The sequence below is a fragment of the Pan troglodytes genome, chromosome 10 (genome assembly GCF_028858775.2).
Source record: "Pan troglodytes isolate AG18354 chromosome 10, NHGRI_mPanTro3-v2.0_pri, whole genome shotgun sequence".
In the NCBI taxonomy this organism is placed as follows: Eukaryota; Metazoa; Chordata; class Mammalia; order Primates; family Hominidae; genus Pan; species Pan troglodytes.
Genome location: NC_072408.2, coordinates 89728445 through 89747471, shown reverse-complemented (window position 1 = coordinate 89747471; position 19027 = coordinate 89728445). Strand labels below are relative to the sequence as shown.

Below are 19027 nucleotides of genomic sequence, written 5' to 3'. Positions count from 1 at the left end.
AAATAATTACTTTTTACTTTCAAAATTTTTTTCAAAAGGCTATTTATATTCTTATGTTTTTCCTACAGAAAAATATGATAGTAACTCTACAAATTATAATTGAAAAACTAAAAGACAAATTTAAACAACATGTTTCTATGAACAAAAGTCAGTTACATAGCCACTTATACCCCAAGTAGCCCTTTAAAGGACAGACTGATATTTTAAGAACCAGGAAACATCTTATCCTATTAATAATAAATCAGAATACAAGTATATACTTCACTATTTACTATTTAATTTTTTCTGATTAACAAATGGAGCTATTGAAATGTATTTTGCTGAAATATCCCTTGGCTGGGTATCCATTTAAGTAACATACTCATTATATTCTCTTATCAATTCTGAATTAAAATATGTTTTCAATGTGTATTCAATAAAGAAAATATATCCAAGGTTTGGTAGGAAGAAAGAAAAGAGAACTTAATCCTTTACAATAGAGTTTGTAAGACTATATTTCAAAATCATTATCCCAGCCAGGTGCGGTGGCTCATGCCTGTAATCCCAGCACTAGACTGAGGCAGGCGGATCACTTGAAGTCAGGAGTTCAAGGCCAGCCTGGCCAACATGGTGAAAACCCATCTTTACTAAAAATACAAAATTAGTCGGGCATGGTGTCGCACATCTGTAATCCCGGCTACTCAGGAGAATCGCTTGAACCTGGGAGGCAGAGGTTGCAGTGAGCCAAGATCGTTACACTGCACTCCAGCCTGGGCAACAGAGTGTGACTCCATCTCAAAAAACAAAACAAAACAAAAACAACAACAAAAAATCATTATCCCACATCAGTAGGTATACAATAACAATGGTCTCAGGGAGGGAATTTTACTGCTTTTATGCTTTGTGGACAATGATTGTTTCAAAGACATATATAATAGATAAAAGTTGTGGAATCAATCAACATTCAGAATCAGATAAGAACACATGGCCAGTAATGCAAGCTAGAAAAGAAGTGGGTCAGACAGGTGGCAAGGACAGGACAAGGGGTCAGCAAACTTGAACTCTGTTGATTTATATCCAGTTATTAGATTACTCATTAGTTTATTATCTCATTAATTAGTCCATTAGGTTATTAATCAACATATGCATGATTTAACTCATTAGTTTATTAATTCATTCATTAGTTTATTAACATAAACACAGTTTGAAGCCTATGTGCCTGGTATTGTGCTCAGTGCTAGGGGAAAATGGTACATGGGCACTGAGCCAGGTGTGGTGTCATGTGCCTATAGTCCCAGCTACTTGGGAGGCTGAGGCAGGAAGATCACTTGAGTCCAGCAGTTCAAATCTAGCCTGGCAACACAGTGAGATCCCATCTTTTAAAAAAAATATAAGAAAGATAGATCTCCCTCCTAAATATCACAATGCAACTAACACTTGGCTCTTTTTAATCTGGATATTAACATTTGTGACACCATGTTCCCCTTTATATATATGATATCATGTTCCCTTTATATCGTATTTATGTATTCTCCATTATGGTATTTTGTGATACCTTGTTCCTTTATATGCTATAGGACATGGTATCACAAATACCATAAATACTTGGCTCTTTATAATCTGGGTCATGTTAACATTTGTGATACTATGTTCCTTTATATAAAGAGGTACATACTATCACAAATGTTAACACAATCCAGATTAAAAAGAGCCAAGTATTAGTGGCTTTGTGAGATCTAGGAGGCTTTCACATCTGAAAGTGGGAGAGGTATCCAGAAACTTCCCCAGAAAGTGTTGCTTAAGCTGAGAAAAAAAAAAGGATGTATAGGTATTATGCAAAAAAGGTGGGGGGTAGGATAGAAAGATGTCATAAGGGGTGGAAAGAGGTCAGAAGGGGAAGGAAAGAGAGAGAATGTTGCAGGCAGCACAAATAGTATGTGCAGAGGCCCCACCAGAGGAAAAAAAAAAAAGCAAAACATATTTGGGAAAACTCCAAGAAAGAACCTTCTAATGAAAGTAAGATTTATGATACAGAAACAACAGCAAAAAATTGAAATTACGCATATCTAGGAAAAAATGTAAATAACCAGGAATGACCAATTTAAAATAGAATAAAAGAGAAAAAAATCTAATTCTCATTATTAAAAATAATTTCTAAAAAACTAAGAATAAATTAACCTCAAATATGTGAGACCTTTGAGAACCAAATACAAAATTTTAATAAATCTTGAAAATTGAAAGAAATGTAGAAATACATGTATCTGGCCGGGCGCGGTGGTTCACGCCTGTAATCCCAGCACTTTGGGAGGCCAAGGTGGGCGGATCACCTGAGGTCCGGAGTTCGAGACCAGCCTGACTAACATGGAGAAACCCCATCTCTACTAAAAATACTAAATTAGGCAGGCTTGATGGCGCATGCCTATAATCCCAGCTACTCCGGAGGCTGAGGCAGAATGGCTTGAACCCGGGAGGTGGAGGTTGCTGTGAGCCGAGATCGCGCCACTGCACTCCAGCCTGGGCAACAAGAGCGAAACTCTGTCTCAAAAAAAAAAAAAAAAAAAAAAGTAAAGAAAGAAAAAGAAATACATGTGTCTGGAAGAGAAAATTCAAGAGTATAACAATGTCAGCTCTCCTTACTTTAATATACAATCACTGCAAAACCAATGAAAACCCTAACTGGACTTCCAGTTAACTTAAGAAGTCTATGGGTCAAGTTCACATTGAAGATAAAACACACAGGAATAATCAAGAAGTGTGGGAAACAAATAACAAGGATGAGAGGTTTGCCTTTTAAAATATAAATTTCCTACAAATCATAGTAGGTGAAACAACTTGATCTTGACAGGGGTTACCAACAGAACAGAATAGAGTCCATAGCAATGAACTGTGTTTATATAGGGATTTATTCTAAGTGATAGGTAGCTATCCAATAATTGGATAGGTAAACTTATCCACTTTAGGTAAATTTATTCTAGATGATAGGTAAGTATCCAATAAATTATAATGGGAATTTTAGTTTTCACTGGAAAAAATTATACCTTAATACAAAAAATAATGAATCCAGAGTAGACTGATGATCTAAACAAAAAAGCAAAAATAACTTTAAAACCCCAAAAATATCAAATTTAAAAGCATATTAGGCTGCAAATGGTCATTTTCAGAGAGACACAAAATACAGAGGGCTTAAATTAGAGAACTTAGGGATTTTTTTCTATATAGAAATTAAAGTTACACTAAATGCTATAAGTAAAAGTGATATGTTAAAAATTAGTTGAAAATATATGCAAAATAGGTTTGTGTGCTTACACATAAGTTTTCAACCCTACGACTCAGTAAGAAAAAGAAAAAAGCCTACACAATAGAAAATTAGGCAAGAAATATAAACAGTAAATCCCCAGGAAAATTACAAAGAGCCAATTAACATAAGAAAAATTACTCAACTGCACTTGTAATTAGCAAAATGGAAAATGAAGCAATATAGTTTTGAAATCATCCCACTGAGCATTCATTAATGTTGTTGATCTTAACACCTCCAATATAAACAACTTAAAATGAAGACGATTATACGAATTCTGACGTATCTGCACACACGTAAAAAAGTCAAAAATTAATAATGATTCATATATGCAGGGGAAAAAACTTTAAAGTGTATACATAACCACATGTATAAATGCTTACCAAAAACGTAGTAAGATCTATACTAGAGGAGGAAAAGGACATGAGGAATGCAATAATAGGGACTTCTATGTTTTACTCCATATTCTTCAGTATTATTATTTGAATGTTTCACAAGAGTATATTTGTGTATTAATTGATATTTACCAATTAAGACAAAATGAACGTTATATACTAGGCATTAGGCCTTGCTCTTGCCACATGAAAACACAGGTACCTGCAAGCTGCCCCACTTCATTCCAGGAATTAGTAAAGGGCCGGCTGAGTTGTACACCAAGAGCACTGGTGACCTCAAGCCAACAGCATTATAACAAAATCTCTCAGTCTCATTCGCTCTGTCAGACATGCCCAACACTTCTGGGCACTCCTGCTTGATAATCTCTCTGAAATTATCTATTTTAGGAGACCAATCGGCTTACCTGGCATCAACTAAACACCTCCCTCTATCCCCAACACATATCCCTACTATGGAGCTTGGTAGGAAACCCTGTCCTGAAGTATTACTTTTCCTCACATTTCCACCAGTCCTCACTTCTCACAGGCCAAACTGTTTTTAAACTCTACGTCAAGTAGTCTCACCAATTGTATTCTGCAATCTCTGACCGTTCTAACCTCTCAAATATTCTCAAAACCTGGCCCTGAATTTTCAAGAACATCTCATACCCTTATTAGGATTGAATCTAAAAAGGTCGGGCACAGTGACTCATGCCTGTAATCCCAGTACTTTGGGAGGCTGAGGTGGGTGGATCACCTCAGGTCAGGAGTTTGAGACCAGCCTGGCCAACATGGCGAAACCCCGTCTCTACTAAAAATACAAAAATTAGCCGGGTGTAGTGGTGGGTATCTGAATCCCAGCTACTCAGGAGGCTGAGGTAGGAAAATCGCTTGAACCTGGGAGGTGGAGGTTGCAGTGAGCTGAGATCACGCCACTGCACTCCACCCTGGGCGACAGCGTAAGGCTGTCTCAAAAAAAAAATTAAAAAAAAAAAAGGTTTGAATCTATGGTGTCAATTCTTCACCACATCTTTCTTTCATTGCTGTCTCAACCTAAACTACCTCTCCCTAAGAGATTTCTTGGCATCATTATATATGTGTGTATATATATATATATATATGTATACACACACATACATCCACATATACACACACACACACACACACATAATTGACATTTGTTCAAAATGTTACCTTTTTAAAGGAGTCTTACCTGTCCCACTCTTTCACTCTCCCCATTAAAAATTACTGGCTGGGCCCTATCTCTTTTACACTGAAGCTACTAACAGGGAGGTAAGGAAATGTGATGGGTTGAATTATGTCCCCCTCACCCCGTCAAAAGATATGTTGAAGTCCTAACCTCCACTATTTCAGAATGTGACCTTATTTGGAAACAGGATCATTACAGATGTAATTCATTATTATGCGTAGGCCCCAATCCCATATGACTGATGTCCTTTTAAGAAGATGGCCATGTGAAGATAGAAATACACAGGACAACATCATGTGACAACGAAGTCAGAGATTGGAATTATGCAGCTGCAAGCCAAGAAATGCTAAAGATTGCCAAGAAACCACAAAAAAAAAAAGGCAAGGAAGGATTCTTTTACAGGTTTCAGAGGGAGCATGGCCCTGCCAACACCTTGACTTCGAATTTCTAGTTTTCAGATCTGTGAAATGATAAATTTCTATCTTAAGCTATGTACCTTGTAGTATTTTTATTATAGCAGTCCTAGGAAACAACAAATACAGGAGTCAACCCTAATATAAATGTGTTTGTTTCTGAAACTGCAAGAAAATGAAACAACAAATGTCCAATTCAAGAAAGCTCTTTATAATAAGCCAGATACAGTGATAATGATCAAAATGTACTTACATAGTTCAAAGAATGTGGTTATCCTAATACTCATTACTAGTCTTATCACTTATTGAAAAATAGGATATTTTCTACTCTGATATGGATTTCATAACTTATTTAAAAAATCAGTGCAATTGGAAATTCTCTAGGGATGGGGGATACAATAATGAATAAGAAAATGTCACTACCCCAAGAAGCTGAATATTAATGGAAATGACCACTATGCTTCAACATTAAATGTAGTAATTACTACTAACTTTTGACAGATATTTATTATGATATAGAATTATTTATTTATTCCTAGTTTATTTATAAGTTTGCTTTCCAAGGCAGCTGCTGGTCAAATGCCTTCTTGGCATTTCTAGAGATGATATTTTTTTCATCCTCTGACTTCTTAAATTGAAAGAGTATAGTAATTTAATTGTAATATTAAATATCCCACCACAAATCTTAGACTAAAGCCTATCTGATAATGGTATTTAAATCTTTAATATGTGCTACATCCATTATATTAATTTTAAGACATGTATATACATTTATATTTGTTGTGTAACTGGCCTTTTGTGGGTTGTATGGTTCTTGTTTATTTGCTTTTTGTTCTGTTTTGTTGTTGTTGTTGTCCTTGTGTGTGTGTGTGTGTTAAATTTAGTCAGATACATTGCAATCAGTTTTATCTAGCTTCATAAAAAATACATAAGAAGTCTAATTATTGCATGAAATATCACTTCATCGAAGATTTGACAGAACTCACTTGTGAAACGCCTGACTTAGTTCCTTGTCAAGATAATTCCTTAATATTGTTTCCAAAGTTTTCCAAGGTTTTTGATTGAGATTGCCCATCTTTTCTTGGGCCAATATTGACCATTAATATTTTCCAAGAAGAAGTATATATATATTCGTATGATTTTCATATATATTATTAGTGTTTTATTATTTTAAGCATATATCCAGTTATAACTTTTCTCATTCTTAAAATTGTATATTTGACATTTTTTATTTTGCCCTACGTTACCCTTACCCAAAGCTGCTGATCTTCCAGAGAACAAGATCTTAGATTATGCATTACTTCCTATTGTTTCTCTGCATTCTGATTTATTTATATTTTCTCTACTCTTAAATTTTTAGTTTATTTTCTTGCTCATTTCTTAGCTTCTCAGATTGGATATTTACTAAGATTCTTACAACACAGAACAAAATGACAATTAACTTATAGTAGCAAAATCTCTATCATCAACAGACATAATTCTTCCATTAGGTAAGATAATCAAGAATTGATTATAGCATGTTAAATTCATCTGCATTTTGAAATCTAATTCCTAATACAATATTTAATGTTCTATTGAATTACCTTTTTAAATATCATTTGGAACAGATCGAAACAAATCCATAACAACAACGAAAGGACATTGACTATTTCTTAGTCTAAAAATCAATTACATTTCACATTGCAGTGAGTGGTGTAGCGAAGAGGTGGAAAGTGAACTCTATACTTATAAAATCTGACTGTGTAAATCACTGAACCATGATTCATCTGCTTTGTCTCTGAAAATGTATTATACATGAAAAGACAAATCAACATCATAATGCAAATCTGTTAAACCTGGTCTTAATAATTTATTGAATGAAATATCAGATTTTAGTAAATTTGACAACATGAATAAAAGGCTAAATACAAGGCTGTACAATAAATGCATGATATCTATTGTTATTAAGAATAGAATTAAGTGCTGTTTAAATTTCATATTATATAACTACTGTCTGTAAGCATGGATTCAAATGATATCAAATGATATTATAATTAATAGATTTAGAATTAAAAATGCCTTATGTAGCACTTTCTTCTTGAAGGCAGCTCTTAGCACAGGTATGCAAACCCAGTGATATTTTTTTTACCAAAATTCTATACCATGAGTTCAGTAAACTCACTAACAGTTACTAAAACCTTATATTCTCTAATAGATTTAATTCTAAATATTTTATTTCTACATATAAAGGTTATTTTTTTCTAAATTTGAAACATATATATTGAGGCTTTTTTCCCAAAACTTTGGTTTATTTCTGCCTAAAGAAATACCACAATGAGATACCATCTCACGCCAGTTAAAATGACGATCATTAAAAAGTCAGGAAACAACAGATGCTGGAAAGGATATGGAGACATAGCAACACTTTTACACTGCTGGTGGAGTCTAAATTAGTTGAAACACTGTGGAAGACAGTGTGGCGATTCCTCAAGGATCTAGAACCAGAAATACCATTTGACCCAGCAATTTAGGCATATACCCAAAGGATTATAAATCATTCTACTATAAAGACACATGCACAAATACGTTTATTGCAGCAGTGTTCACAATAGCAAAGACCTGGAACAATCCCAAATGCCCATCAATGATAGACTGGATAAAGAAAATGTGGCACATATACACTACAGAATACTACACAGCCATAAAAAAGGATGAGTTCATGTCCTTTGCAGGGACATGGATGATGCTGGAAACCATAATTATAGCAAACCAACACAGGAACGGAAAACCAAACACCACATGTTCTCACTCATAAGTGGGAGTTGAACTATGAGAACACATGGACGCAGGGAGGGGAATATCACACACCGGGGCCTGTCAAGGGGTGGGGGGCTAGGGGAGGGATAGCATTAGGAGAAATAACTAATGTAGATGACGGGTTGATGGGTGCAGCAAACCATCATGGCATGTGTATACCTATGTAACAAACCTGCACGTTTTGCACATGTATCCCAGAACTTAAAGTATAATTTTAAAAATTAAAAAAGAAATACAAGTGTTGCACAGATACACAATCAGAATGTCTTAGGTTCATATATTGGCTCCTCTATTTACTTTCTGTGTGACCTTAGACACATTACCTCTGAGTCTCAGCTTCCTTGTGTTATAGATTTCCTTTGAAGAAAAGCTATGATAACATATGTAAAGAACTAAGAAGAACATTTAGCACACAGAGGTAATTGAAGCTACTGCTACTAAAGAAAAAAAATTAAAATTATCCCATCATTTTACAAACATGGAATATAACTCTTTGTGTATACCTCTTGGATATAATTTGATTTCATTCCTGAAAAAAGCTGTCCTCAACTATTTATGATCTTATAAGGTAATGTTCCTTAAATTTCAGATATAAATCTACATCACTCATACTATTGCTTACTTTATATTTTCCAAGATCATTTGTATTTTTCCTCTGTCTTTACCTATAACAATATTCCTATGTGCTACTTAGATGTAGAAGTTATGTTGAGGGCCTAACAGAAGCTTACGATTCCCTAAAGCTTCTAAAATGCATGAACAAATGTAGGTATTCCACGCCAATTAATACAACTAGGTTTGTTCTAGGCCTCTGTCATAAACATCTTTAAGAGACATAACTGTAACTGATGATAGGACAAGTGATTAATGCATGCTATTATCTCAAAGGGGTATTATCACGTTATGTGTCCTAGAAAGACTGAGCAAAGCAATTTCCTTCTCTTTTAGGAGTTAAGATAGAACAAGGACTAACTTCTGTACACCAGAGAAAATTAGGTACATCTCAAAACTAAAATTTACTATTTAACAGTCTCTGAACTTTCTATGAGAAAACTTTTCTTTTTTCTACCTATGCAAATAAGTAGAAAAAAATGTTTGTTCCTATAAATATGATACCAAACATATTTATAATATTATATATTGCAAAGGATCTATCTTGGTGTATTTTTAAAATATTTGATTTAAAATGACTGAAAAATTTACCTATTTTAAAATAGAATTATTGATATCAGAATTCTGTCAAAGCCAATACTTTCCAATCATTGCCAATATTTCTTGTGGAATTTAAGCTTCTCCGTTTAGGGTGACAGATAAGTGTGGTTTAAAGACCCATCATATTAGTAAAAAATATCGTGGAACTATATTGGGCACTTATGACATAACCTATTTCCAACAATTACGGGGAAAAACTGATCTTGTCAATAACCACTTTTCCAGTACAGATTTTTCGCTAGGATTTGGGAAGGTCAATTCATATGCTGTCATGACTTATATATGCATCCACAGACAGACAGTCCTAAGATGTAATTTTAAAATTACATGTCAAGTGAAATTTTCTAATTGAATACATTTCTCTTCTCAGTAAAGAATAAGCCTGGATAAACACTCTGAATCCTTGTCCAACAGGTATCACAAAGAGGTGGGCAACGTTTTAACCAGGGACTATTGGATAAGACAGAGAGAAACATTTCAATGAAGAGGTGTTCATTGTTCAGTTTCCTTTTCTTCCAAAAATGTATGAAGGATCGGAACCAGAAAAGTAATATCCCATACTGCAAGGCAAGAGGCCCCCTTTGACATCACTTTCAGATGCAAAAAGTGTAAAGAACATATGTGTGAATACATTAAACTCATAAGATTCTTTTTCATAAAATAAAAATAATAAAAAATATAGTAATATAACACTATTTAGATGAAGAGGACTTGAGCCTTTGTAGGAGTACCTAGATATGTAGTTTCATTCAAGAAAAGAAAAAGATACAAATTCAAATTAGTTCAGCAAAGATGATGGTAAGATACACGGTGAAGCAGGACACAGAAGAGGAGTAAGTAGAAGGAACAGTGCGCTGGAGCAGGTGTGCTTCATGTGAAAGAATTCCAGGTGACAAAGAAAAAAATTACACACTGTGAAAGCCGACACAAAACATATCTGCTGACCTAATTCAGACCACAGGCCACTAGATTGAGATCCCAGTGTTAAAGCCTACGAGGTTAAACACGAAGTCAACGTATGAACAAAAAATTAAACTGAGCTCATCCTGTCTGCTTTCCCTTAAATATCTAGATTTTTTCTGTTTATTTTTAGTTATTTTTTTAAGTATCTGTGCCTTTAGACTTAGCCAATACAAAAGATTCAGCTAACCAGAGCATAAATACACATTTTAAAAGTTTACAGATTAGTTTGATACTGTCAGTATCACACAGCATTTATTAAACACAAGCCGCAAGCACCTTATTTTACCTAGGATCAGTCATCTTCCTATAGAGAACTGTTTTGCCTCCATTCCATTCCAACTCTGGAGGTGCTGTCAATGGAAGTGACTCGTTGCCCCTCCCACATCACTCAATGTTTCAACCAAGAGATGGCACAGGACTGCAGGAGGGTCAGTCCAACAACTTTTTCCAGGATTAATACAGACACTGAGACAAAACAGTTCTCTTTCCTTCTGAAATTGAGAAGAGTAAGGATGCTATCTATGTTTATAAAGACACAGGAATCATCTTTCCCATTGTTATAGAGTACCACAGAAAATGGAGCAAACCCAGAAGAAACCAGAGCCACAAAATGGAGAAACATTCCTGAAACACAATCAGGCACTAGATCTAACTAGGCCTGCATCTAGTCAACCCAGGAATTTCCAGTTAGGGGAGTTTATACATTCTCTGGTGTGTTCAAGCAAGCTTAAACTGGATTTCTGTTACTTATAAACAAAATGTTCTCATAAATATAAGAGACAAAGAAGAGATTTGAGTTTGGTTTGCATTTATCTACTCACATCTCGTTGTACCAGCTAGGACTGTCCACTCAAAGAACAAAACCAGTTTTTCCCCTAGGGATTTTTCTAACCCAACATAGAAGAACATTCTAAACTATCCCAACCTCACTGATAATCATCAGTGCCTATGAAGAGGAAAACAAAAAAGAACCATAACCTTACTCGCTCACTTTTCTGGTATAGCACATATTCTATATATACTTTGATACAGCAATTTTTTTTTTAATGGAAGACAAAATCTATCATTAATAATCAAGGCTGGGCACAGTGGTTCACACCTATAATCCCAGCACTTTGCAGTGTGAGGCAAGAGAATTGCTTCAGGCCAGGAGTTAGGCACCAGTCTGGGCAATATAGTGAGTCCCCATCTCTACAAAAAAATTTAAAAATTAGCCAGGCATGGTGACAGGCACCTGCAGTCTTAGCTATTTGGGAGGCTGAGGCAGAAGGATTGCTTGAGCTCAGGAGTTTGAGGCTGCAGCAAGCTATGACAGCGTCTCTGCACTCTAGCCTAGGCCGCAGAGTGAGATACTGTCTCAAAAAAATAATAATGCTAATAATCAACACATGATTTGCATAACTCTCATACATAACAGGCTTATTTTATGAACTCATCTAAGTATTAATGGAAGAAACATTTTAAGAACTAAAAAAATATTTAAACCAATATTTATGTTACATGGCATACTACTTCCAAAAAATTCAGGCATAACATATAAGTACACATGAATATTGATGATGTGGCCCGAAACAAAGAAATCACAAACACCATCCACCTAATAGTCTCAGAGGCATGATTAACCAAAAGACTATTTCAGGACAATAGCTATCATCATCTCCATTTCCAGCAGTTAAATCAATAGTCCCTCTCACTGCAGGTTTCAAAGACGAACCAAACCAGAGAAGCAAGGCATACTCACAAATTATAAAGCATGTCAGCCATGTTGCTGCGGTAGTACAAAGCATTTCTATAGGCGCTTTCAGCTTCAGAAATTTTGCTCTGACTCTTCAGAACATTTCCAAGGTTACCCCATGCTGCCAAGAAGAAAAAGAAATTTTCGGACTGAGCATCAATCCAATTATACATGACATAATATCAGGCCATCAGGAAGTACCACAGGGAGAGAAAACCATCATAAAACATTTTTAAGAAGGAAAATGTATTTCCTTTATACTCTAACATTTCATCAAGCCAGGAGATTAAATATAATCAAAGCCTTAAAAAATTAAAGTAATTATTATGTCTCAAAGCAGATATACATATACAGTTCATCATAAGGCCAAGAACAATGTTATCTTAAGATCACCTACAAAGGCTTCATGCTCTTCCAGATTTCAGTAGGGGTCTTCATGGTCTGAAATTATTGTATACTTACTGGGCCAGAAACTGCAAGAAATGATCTTAAAATAAACAAATATTTCATTCAAGTATGAAAAAACTGATAAATGGCATAGAAGATCTGGAGATGAAAAGCAAAAAAACTAAACAAGATCAAAGCTATAAAGAAGCTTGCCAGGCATCAGAATACATCAATAAAACATTATAGATACAATGTTCTTTTATACTCTTTCTGCTTATGAGCTCACTTCCCTGAAAATCGCTATTTCTACACTTAATCATGTTGAAAATTAAATATATTTTCTGTGTACCCTTTGTTCTCCCCAAATAATAGTAATTTTTCAATATTAAAAATAACAAAAGGCACAGCACCAATAATTGCCCCCATAGTACGGCTCTCCAATGAACCTTGCCCTCAACCTTGGCTTCTTTTCTTGCCTTCTTACTTCCCACAAGGAGATGGGGTATTGAGTCCTGAAAGCAGAGTCCCCCAGCAAATGATGAGCATGAGAAGAAGGGTCATGTGTGTTGAGATATATTTAGTTGGGTGACTACTGACTGTACCTGAAAAATGAAAGGGTTTTGAGTTATCAATTTTAATGCAAAAAAAGAGCACAGAATCTTTCAATCTCAGATTTGCCTGTGTGCCTCTAAGAAATTTAAAACTCCTGTGCTTCAGTTTACTTTATCAGTAAAGTGGGAAAATAGTGTCTCATCTGTTTCATGATGAAGTGTGTTAATATAAACAAGCTGTTTAAGACAGTGTCTGAGGCTGGGCACGATGGCTTGCACCTGTACTAGCACTTTGGGAGGCTGATGAGGCGAGTGGACTGTTTGAGCTCAAGAGGAGTTTGAGAGCAGCCTGGGCAACATGGTGAAACCTCGTCTCAACAAAAAAATACAAAAATTAGCTTGGCGTGTTAGATGTCATGATCGCTTGAGCCCACAGAGTTGAGCCCATAGAGTCGAGGCTACAGTGAGCCATGATCACGCCACCGCACTCAAGCCTGGGCGACAGAGTGAGGCCCTCTCTCAAAAAAATAAAACAAAACAAAACAAAAAACAAACACAGTGCCTGAAACATGGTAAACACTCAATAAATATTGCTATTATCATTAATATTATTGTGTTTGATACTCTTTACAATTTACAATAGTTAAGCATTTCTTACAAAAATAACATTAAATACAATACACTTTATGCCCTTATGTTATCTACAGAGAACACTAATCCTTCATGTTTGCAAAGTCATATACCTTCTTTGCTTCCGATGGAAAACAGAGGAAAGGCATTGAACTCACAATTATGCGACAGCTAATAGTGCCATGTACCATGCCACACACTTGACATATATCATCTCACCAAGCTCTCAACACAGTTCCATACATAAGTGCCCATTCCCCAGCTGAGGAGACAGAGGCACTAAAGAATTTGTAAAGTTAATACTGAAGTGTTATAGCAAAAACTCTAATCCGACACTGGCTGTTTCCAAACTTTTTCTCCCCTCTGCCTAACATTTTCATACCACATTTCATCTTTCACTGCAAACCAACATTCACATAGGCCTTGGCATTATGAGTCCATAGAAAGTTGTATCCTTTAAATTAAAAGACAAAACACTGTAAAATATTGTCAAATTAAACTACTAAAACTACCAGTAAAATAAAACTACTAGTAAAATAAATTATAATTATCTTCAAACATAATAGGCGTGATATCATAGGTATTCTATATGTACCACAAATTAATAAGATATCCCTCTATGGAAATTTCTAATAATTACGCAATTTTTAAACCCCTATTCCTCCCAAAGTTCTGCTCTGATTGTGTGATTACTAAATGAGAATATATTTACATTGGAATCTCTCTGAGAAATGCATTCAAATGTTAATTTAAGCACCAGGAAATCCTCATTATAATGGTATCCCATTTTGATAGTAGTCCTAGAATATAGATGATTTAAAAAAAAACTAATAGCAAAGACATACCTTTGAATATTTTAAGGCATTATTTCCAGTGAAATAAATTGATTTCTTTAGATACTTATATCTCAAATAAATAATAAACTAATAAGTGCTTCTCTTGTTGGCAACAGACATATAAAGGGAAACCTTGGAGATGTTGTGGGTTTAGGCCCAGACAACCACAATAAAGTGAATATCACAATGAAGTCAGTCACATAATTTTTTTTTGGTTTTCTAGTGTGTATAAAAGTTATATTTACACAATAATGTTGTCTAATAAGTTTGCAATAGCATGATGTCTAAAAAACAATGGTATACCTTAATTAAAAAATACTTTGTTGCTAAAAAATGCTAACAATCATCTGAGCCCTTGGTGAGTCTTAATCTTTGTGCTGGTGGAGGGTCTTGCCTCAACGCTGATGGCTGCTGACTGGTAAGGGTGATGGTTGCTGAAGGTTGGAGTGGCTGTGACAATTTCTTAAAATAAGACAACATAAAGTCTGCCATATCAATTAACTCTTCCTTTCATGAAATACTTGTCTGTAACAGGTGATGTTATTTGATAGCATTTTATCCATAATAGAACTTCTTTCAGAATTAGTCTCAATCCTTTCAAACCCTGCAACTGCTTTATCAACTAAGATCATATAACATTCTAGTGCTTTGTTGTCATTTCAGCAATGTTCACAGCATGGTCACCAGGAGTAGACTGCACCTCAAGAAACCACTTTCTTTGCTCATCCATAAGAAGCAACTCCTCATCTGTAAATACGTTATCATGAGATTACAGCAATTCAGTCACATCTTTAGGCCCACTTCTAATTCTAGTTCTCTTGCTCTCTTCAAGACCTCTGCAGTTCGTTCCTCCACTGTAGTCTTGAGCCCCTCAAAGGTATCCATAAGGATTGGAATCAACTTCTTCCAAATTCCTGCTAATGTTGATATTCTGACCTCATTCCATGAATCACAAATGTTCTGAATGGCATCTAGAATGGCAAATTCTTTCCAAAAGTTTTCCATTTACTTTACCCAGACTAATCCAGGGAATCACTGTCTACGGAAGCTACATCCTTACAAAAAGTTACTTCTTAAATTAGAAGACTTGAAAGTCAAAATAATTCCTTGATCGATCCATGGGCTACAGAACAAATACTGTGTTACTATGCATGAAAACAGCATTAATCTCCTTGTGCATTTCTGTCAGAGTTCTTCGGTGACGAGGTGCACTGGCAATGATAATCTTTTGAAAACAATTTCTTTCTGAGCAGTAGGACTCAACATTAAGCTTAATATATTCAGTAAGCCATGCTGTAAACAGATGTGTTGTCATCTCGGAAATACAGTTCCACTTACAGAGCATAAACAGAGTAGATTTAGCATTATTCTTAAGGGCCCTAGGATTTTTTGAATGTTAATTGACCAATGGCTTCCACTGAAGGTTACCAGTTGTATTAGCCCATAAAAATAACAGTCAGCCTGTCCTTTGAAAATATGAAGCCAGGCACTAACACCTCTCTAGCTTTGAAAGTCTTATATGGTATCTTCTTCCAATAGAAATCTGTTTTGTATACACTGAAAACCCATTGTTTTGTTGTAGCCACATTAATCAATTATCTTAGCTATATTTTGTACATAATTTACTGCAGCTTCTCCATCAGTACTTACTGCTTCACCTTGTACTTAATATGTTACAGAGCTGGCTTCTTTCCTTCAACCTAATGAAGCAATCTCTGTTAGGTTCAAACTTTTCTTCCACAGCTTCCTCACTTCTCTCAGCCTTCATATAATTGAAGAGAGTTAAAGAACTTGTTCTGGGTTAGGTTTTGGCCTAATGGAATGTTATGGCTGGTTTGATCTTTTATCCGGGCCAATAAAACTTTCCCATTGCCGGGCACAGTGGCTAACGCCTGTAATCCCAGCACTTTGGGAGGCTGAGGCAGGTGGATCACAAGGTCAGGAAATCGAGATCATCCTGGCCAACATGGTGAAACCCCATCTCTACTAAAATACAAAAAATTAGCTGGGTGTGTTGGCACACGCCTGTAGTCCCAGCTACTTGGGAGGCGAGGCAGGGGAATCGCTTGAACCCGGGAGGCAGTGGTTGCAGTGAGCCGAGATCGCACCACTGCACTCTAGCCTGGCGACAGAGTGAGACTCTGTCAAAAAAAACAAAACAAAACAAAAAACAATTTTCTCCATATCAGCAATAAGTCTGTTCCACTTTCTTATCATTCATGTATTTGAAATGTGTTCCTCACTAAGTTTAATCATTTCTAAATTTTGATGTAAAGTGAGAGACATGCCACTCTTCCTTTCACTTCAAGGCCATTGGAAAATTAGCCTAATTTCAATATTTTTTTTGTCTCAAGGAATAGGGTTGCCCATGGAAAGGGAGAGAAATTGGGGAAGGGCTGATCAATGAAACAGAACATGCACAACATCTGTTAAGTTTACCATTTTATATGGGCATAGTCACAATGTTAAAATCAGACATCACAGATTACCATAACAGATATAATAATAAAAAAAGTAATATATTGTGAGAATTGCCAAAATATGACAGAGACATGAAGTCAGCACTTGCTGTTGGAAAAACGGCACTGACCAGCTTGGTTTATGCAGTTGCCACATTCAATTTGTTAAAAAAAAATATGCAATATCTGAGAAGCACAAAAAAGTAAAATACAAGAAAATAAGGTATGCCTGTCGCTACACCTAGAATACATGTTCACTTATTTGGTTGATCGTTCATTTATCCATCCATTAATGTATTAAATATTTATTAATTTATTAGATATTTGTTAAGCACCTATTGTGCCAGGAACTTCATTAGGAGCTGGACACTTAGTACTGTTCAAAATAGTCAATTCCCACCCATGTGAGCTTATGCTGGAAGTGGGGGATGGAGATAGTGGAGGGAGGGTGGGATCTATACAATAAAATAAATGAATTAACTTCAGATAGTGATAAGTGTTATAAATAATGTAAAATAAAGTAACGTGGTATGGATGAGGATAATTTAGGTATGGATATCACAGATTTAGGAAAATAGGTATGATCTCTAAGAACTAAAGGATAAGGAGCAAGCCTGGCAAGGACTGCTGATGCCACATAAGGAAAATACAGCAAAGGATCTAAGGCAAAAATGAACTTGATGTTTCCCGGAACAACACCAGTCAGGTGAGTGGCTGCAAAATGAGAGGGAAAGTCAAGATGAAGTCACAGAGATAGGCAAGGGTCCAATCACATAGGGTTTCATGTGCCACGATAAGAAGCCTGGGGGTTATTTTATTTGTGATATTTGGGGGGAAATATTCAGTGAGAGATTTGGTGATTTGACTTTCATTTTCAAAATGTCACTCTTGACTCCTCTGCGGAGAAGGTACTCACTGCAAGCGAACTAAAGGAGCAACAGGGGGACCAGCTGGAAGGCAACTGTGGTAACCTAGATGGCAAAATTACAGTGGTTTCCAACAGGACAGATGAGCAGCAGAGATGGCTATTTCAAAGTAAGAAAACAACTTAGAAATTAAAAATCATCAACAAGGTTAACTGAGGCAAAGTCACAATCTGAAACTAGGTTTCCTGCTTTTTATCCAAATGAAAATCTCTCATATTTCTTATGATTAAGTAATATGAGATTGCCCTAGATGCCTGCAAAAGTCTTGTTTTCCTGTTGTACACACACAATTATACACAATTACCAGCTTCAGACAAGGTTACTCTGAGACCATGATAAAGCAAAACAAATAAAGACCACCTCATAATTTTGTATAAACACAAAAAAAGGAAAACGTCACTGTATAACCCACAAACTACCAAACATCCTCCTCTCTTGCTATATGAATGATTTTTTTATCCAGACATAGAATTATCCTGGTATCCAATCAAAATAAAACCCTCACTTCCTTAGACTCTCTTCCAAATCACCCAACCAAAGTCAAAATCCTATAATAGGTCATATAATGAGATGCCTCAGAGTTCTCCATGGTGTAGCTGTTCTCTCTCAGTGCAAGAAGTAGTTAAGCCAACTTTTACTTCAGGTGTGGCCCTAGTGGTCTTTGGCTGAAGGGCATTGACAGAGGATTTCATTATCCTCAAATATAAAAACAATTCCTTCTCAAATCCTATCTTCCTTAAATTATTGCTCCACAATGCTGTGTTTATCAAAATAGATTTTAGGTTTTTCAAGAGCTGCCATAACTATTCATAGCTGATTCTATGAGTTAATTCTTTAAGAAATTTGATCATATTAACCCAATCAACTTTTTAATATCATGTCAATTTTGAAATCTGACCTTTCTGACTACCTGGAAGTATGCAAACCAAATCCTAAAAGAAATGGAGGAATATTCCAAGGCTCATGGATGGGGCAATTTCATATTATAAAGATGTCAGTTCTCCCCAAATTAATCTATGAATTCTATGTAAATCCAATCAATATTTTAGCATCATTTATTAAGAAACTCAAAAACTATATTTTAGCCATAATATATGAGAACAATGAAAACCGATTTTTATACCGTATTCATGAAATACAAAAATAAACCCCAGATAGCTTAAAAAGTTAAATGTGAAAAAGTAAAGCTAACAGAAGAATATGTAGAAGAATATATCTGTGGAATGGAAAATAACATCTTAAAAAGAGCCCCAAATATCAT

The 19027-nt window shown here is 35.5% G+C and overlaps 1 protein-coding gene across 2 annotated transcripts in view; it reads right to left on the bottom strand.

Annotated features, from left to right (window-relative positions):
- The window catches only part of TMTC2 (transmembrane O-mannosyltransferase targeting cadherins 2), a 446864-nt gene that overhangs the window by 195025 nt on the left and 232812 nt on the right, over positions 1-19027 (bottom strand). For both annotated transcript variants that reach the window (XM_016923925.4, XM_016923926.4), the window contains one exon: positions 11984-12098. In XM_016923925.4, coding sequence (XP_016779414.2) covers positions 11984-12098 — 115 coding nt within the window. The remainder of the gene's footprint in view (positions 1-11983; positions 12099-19027) is intronic.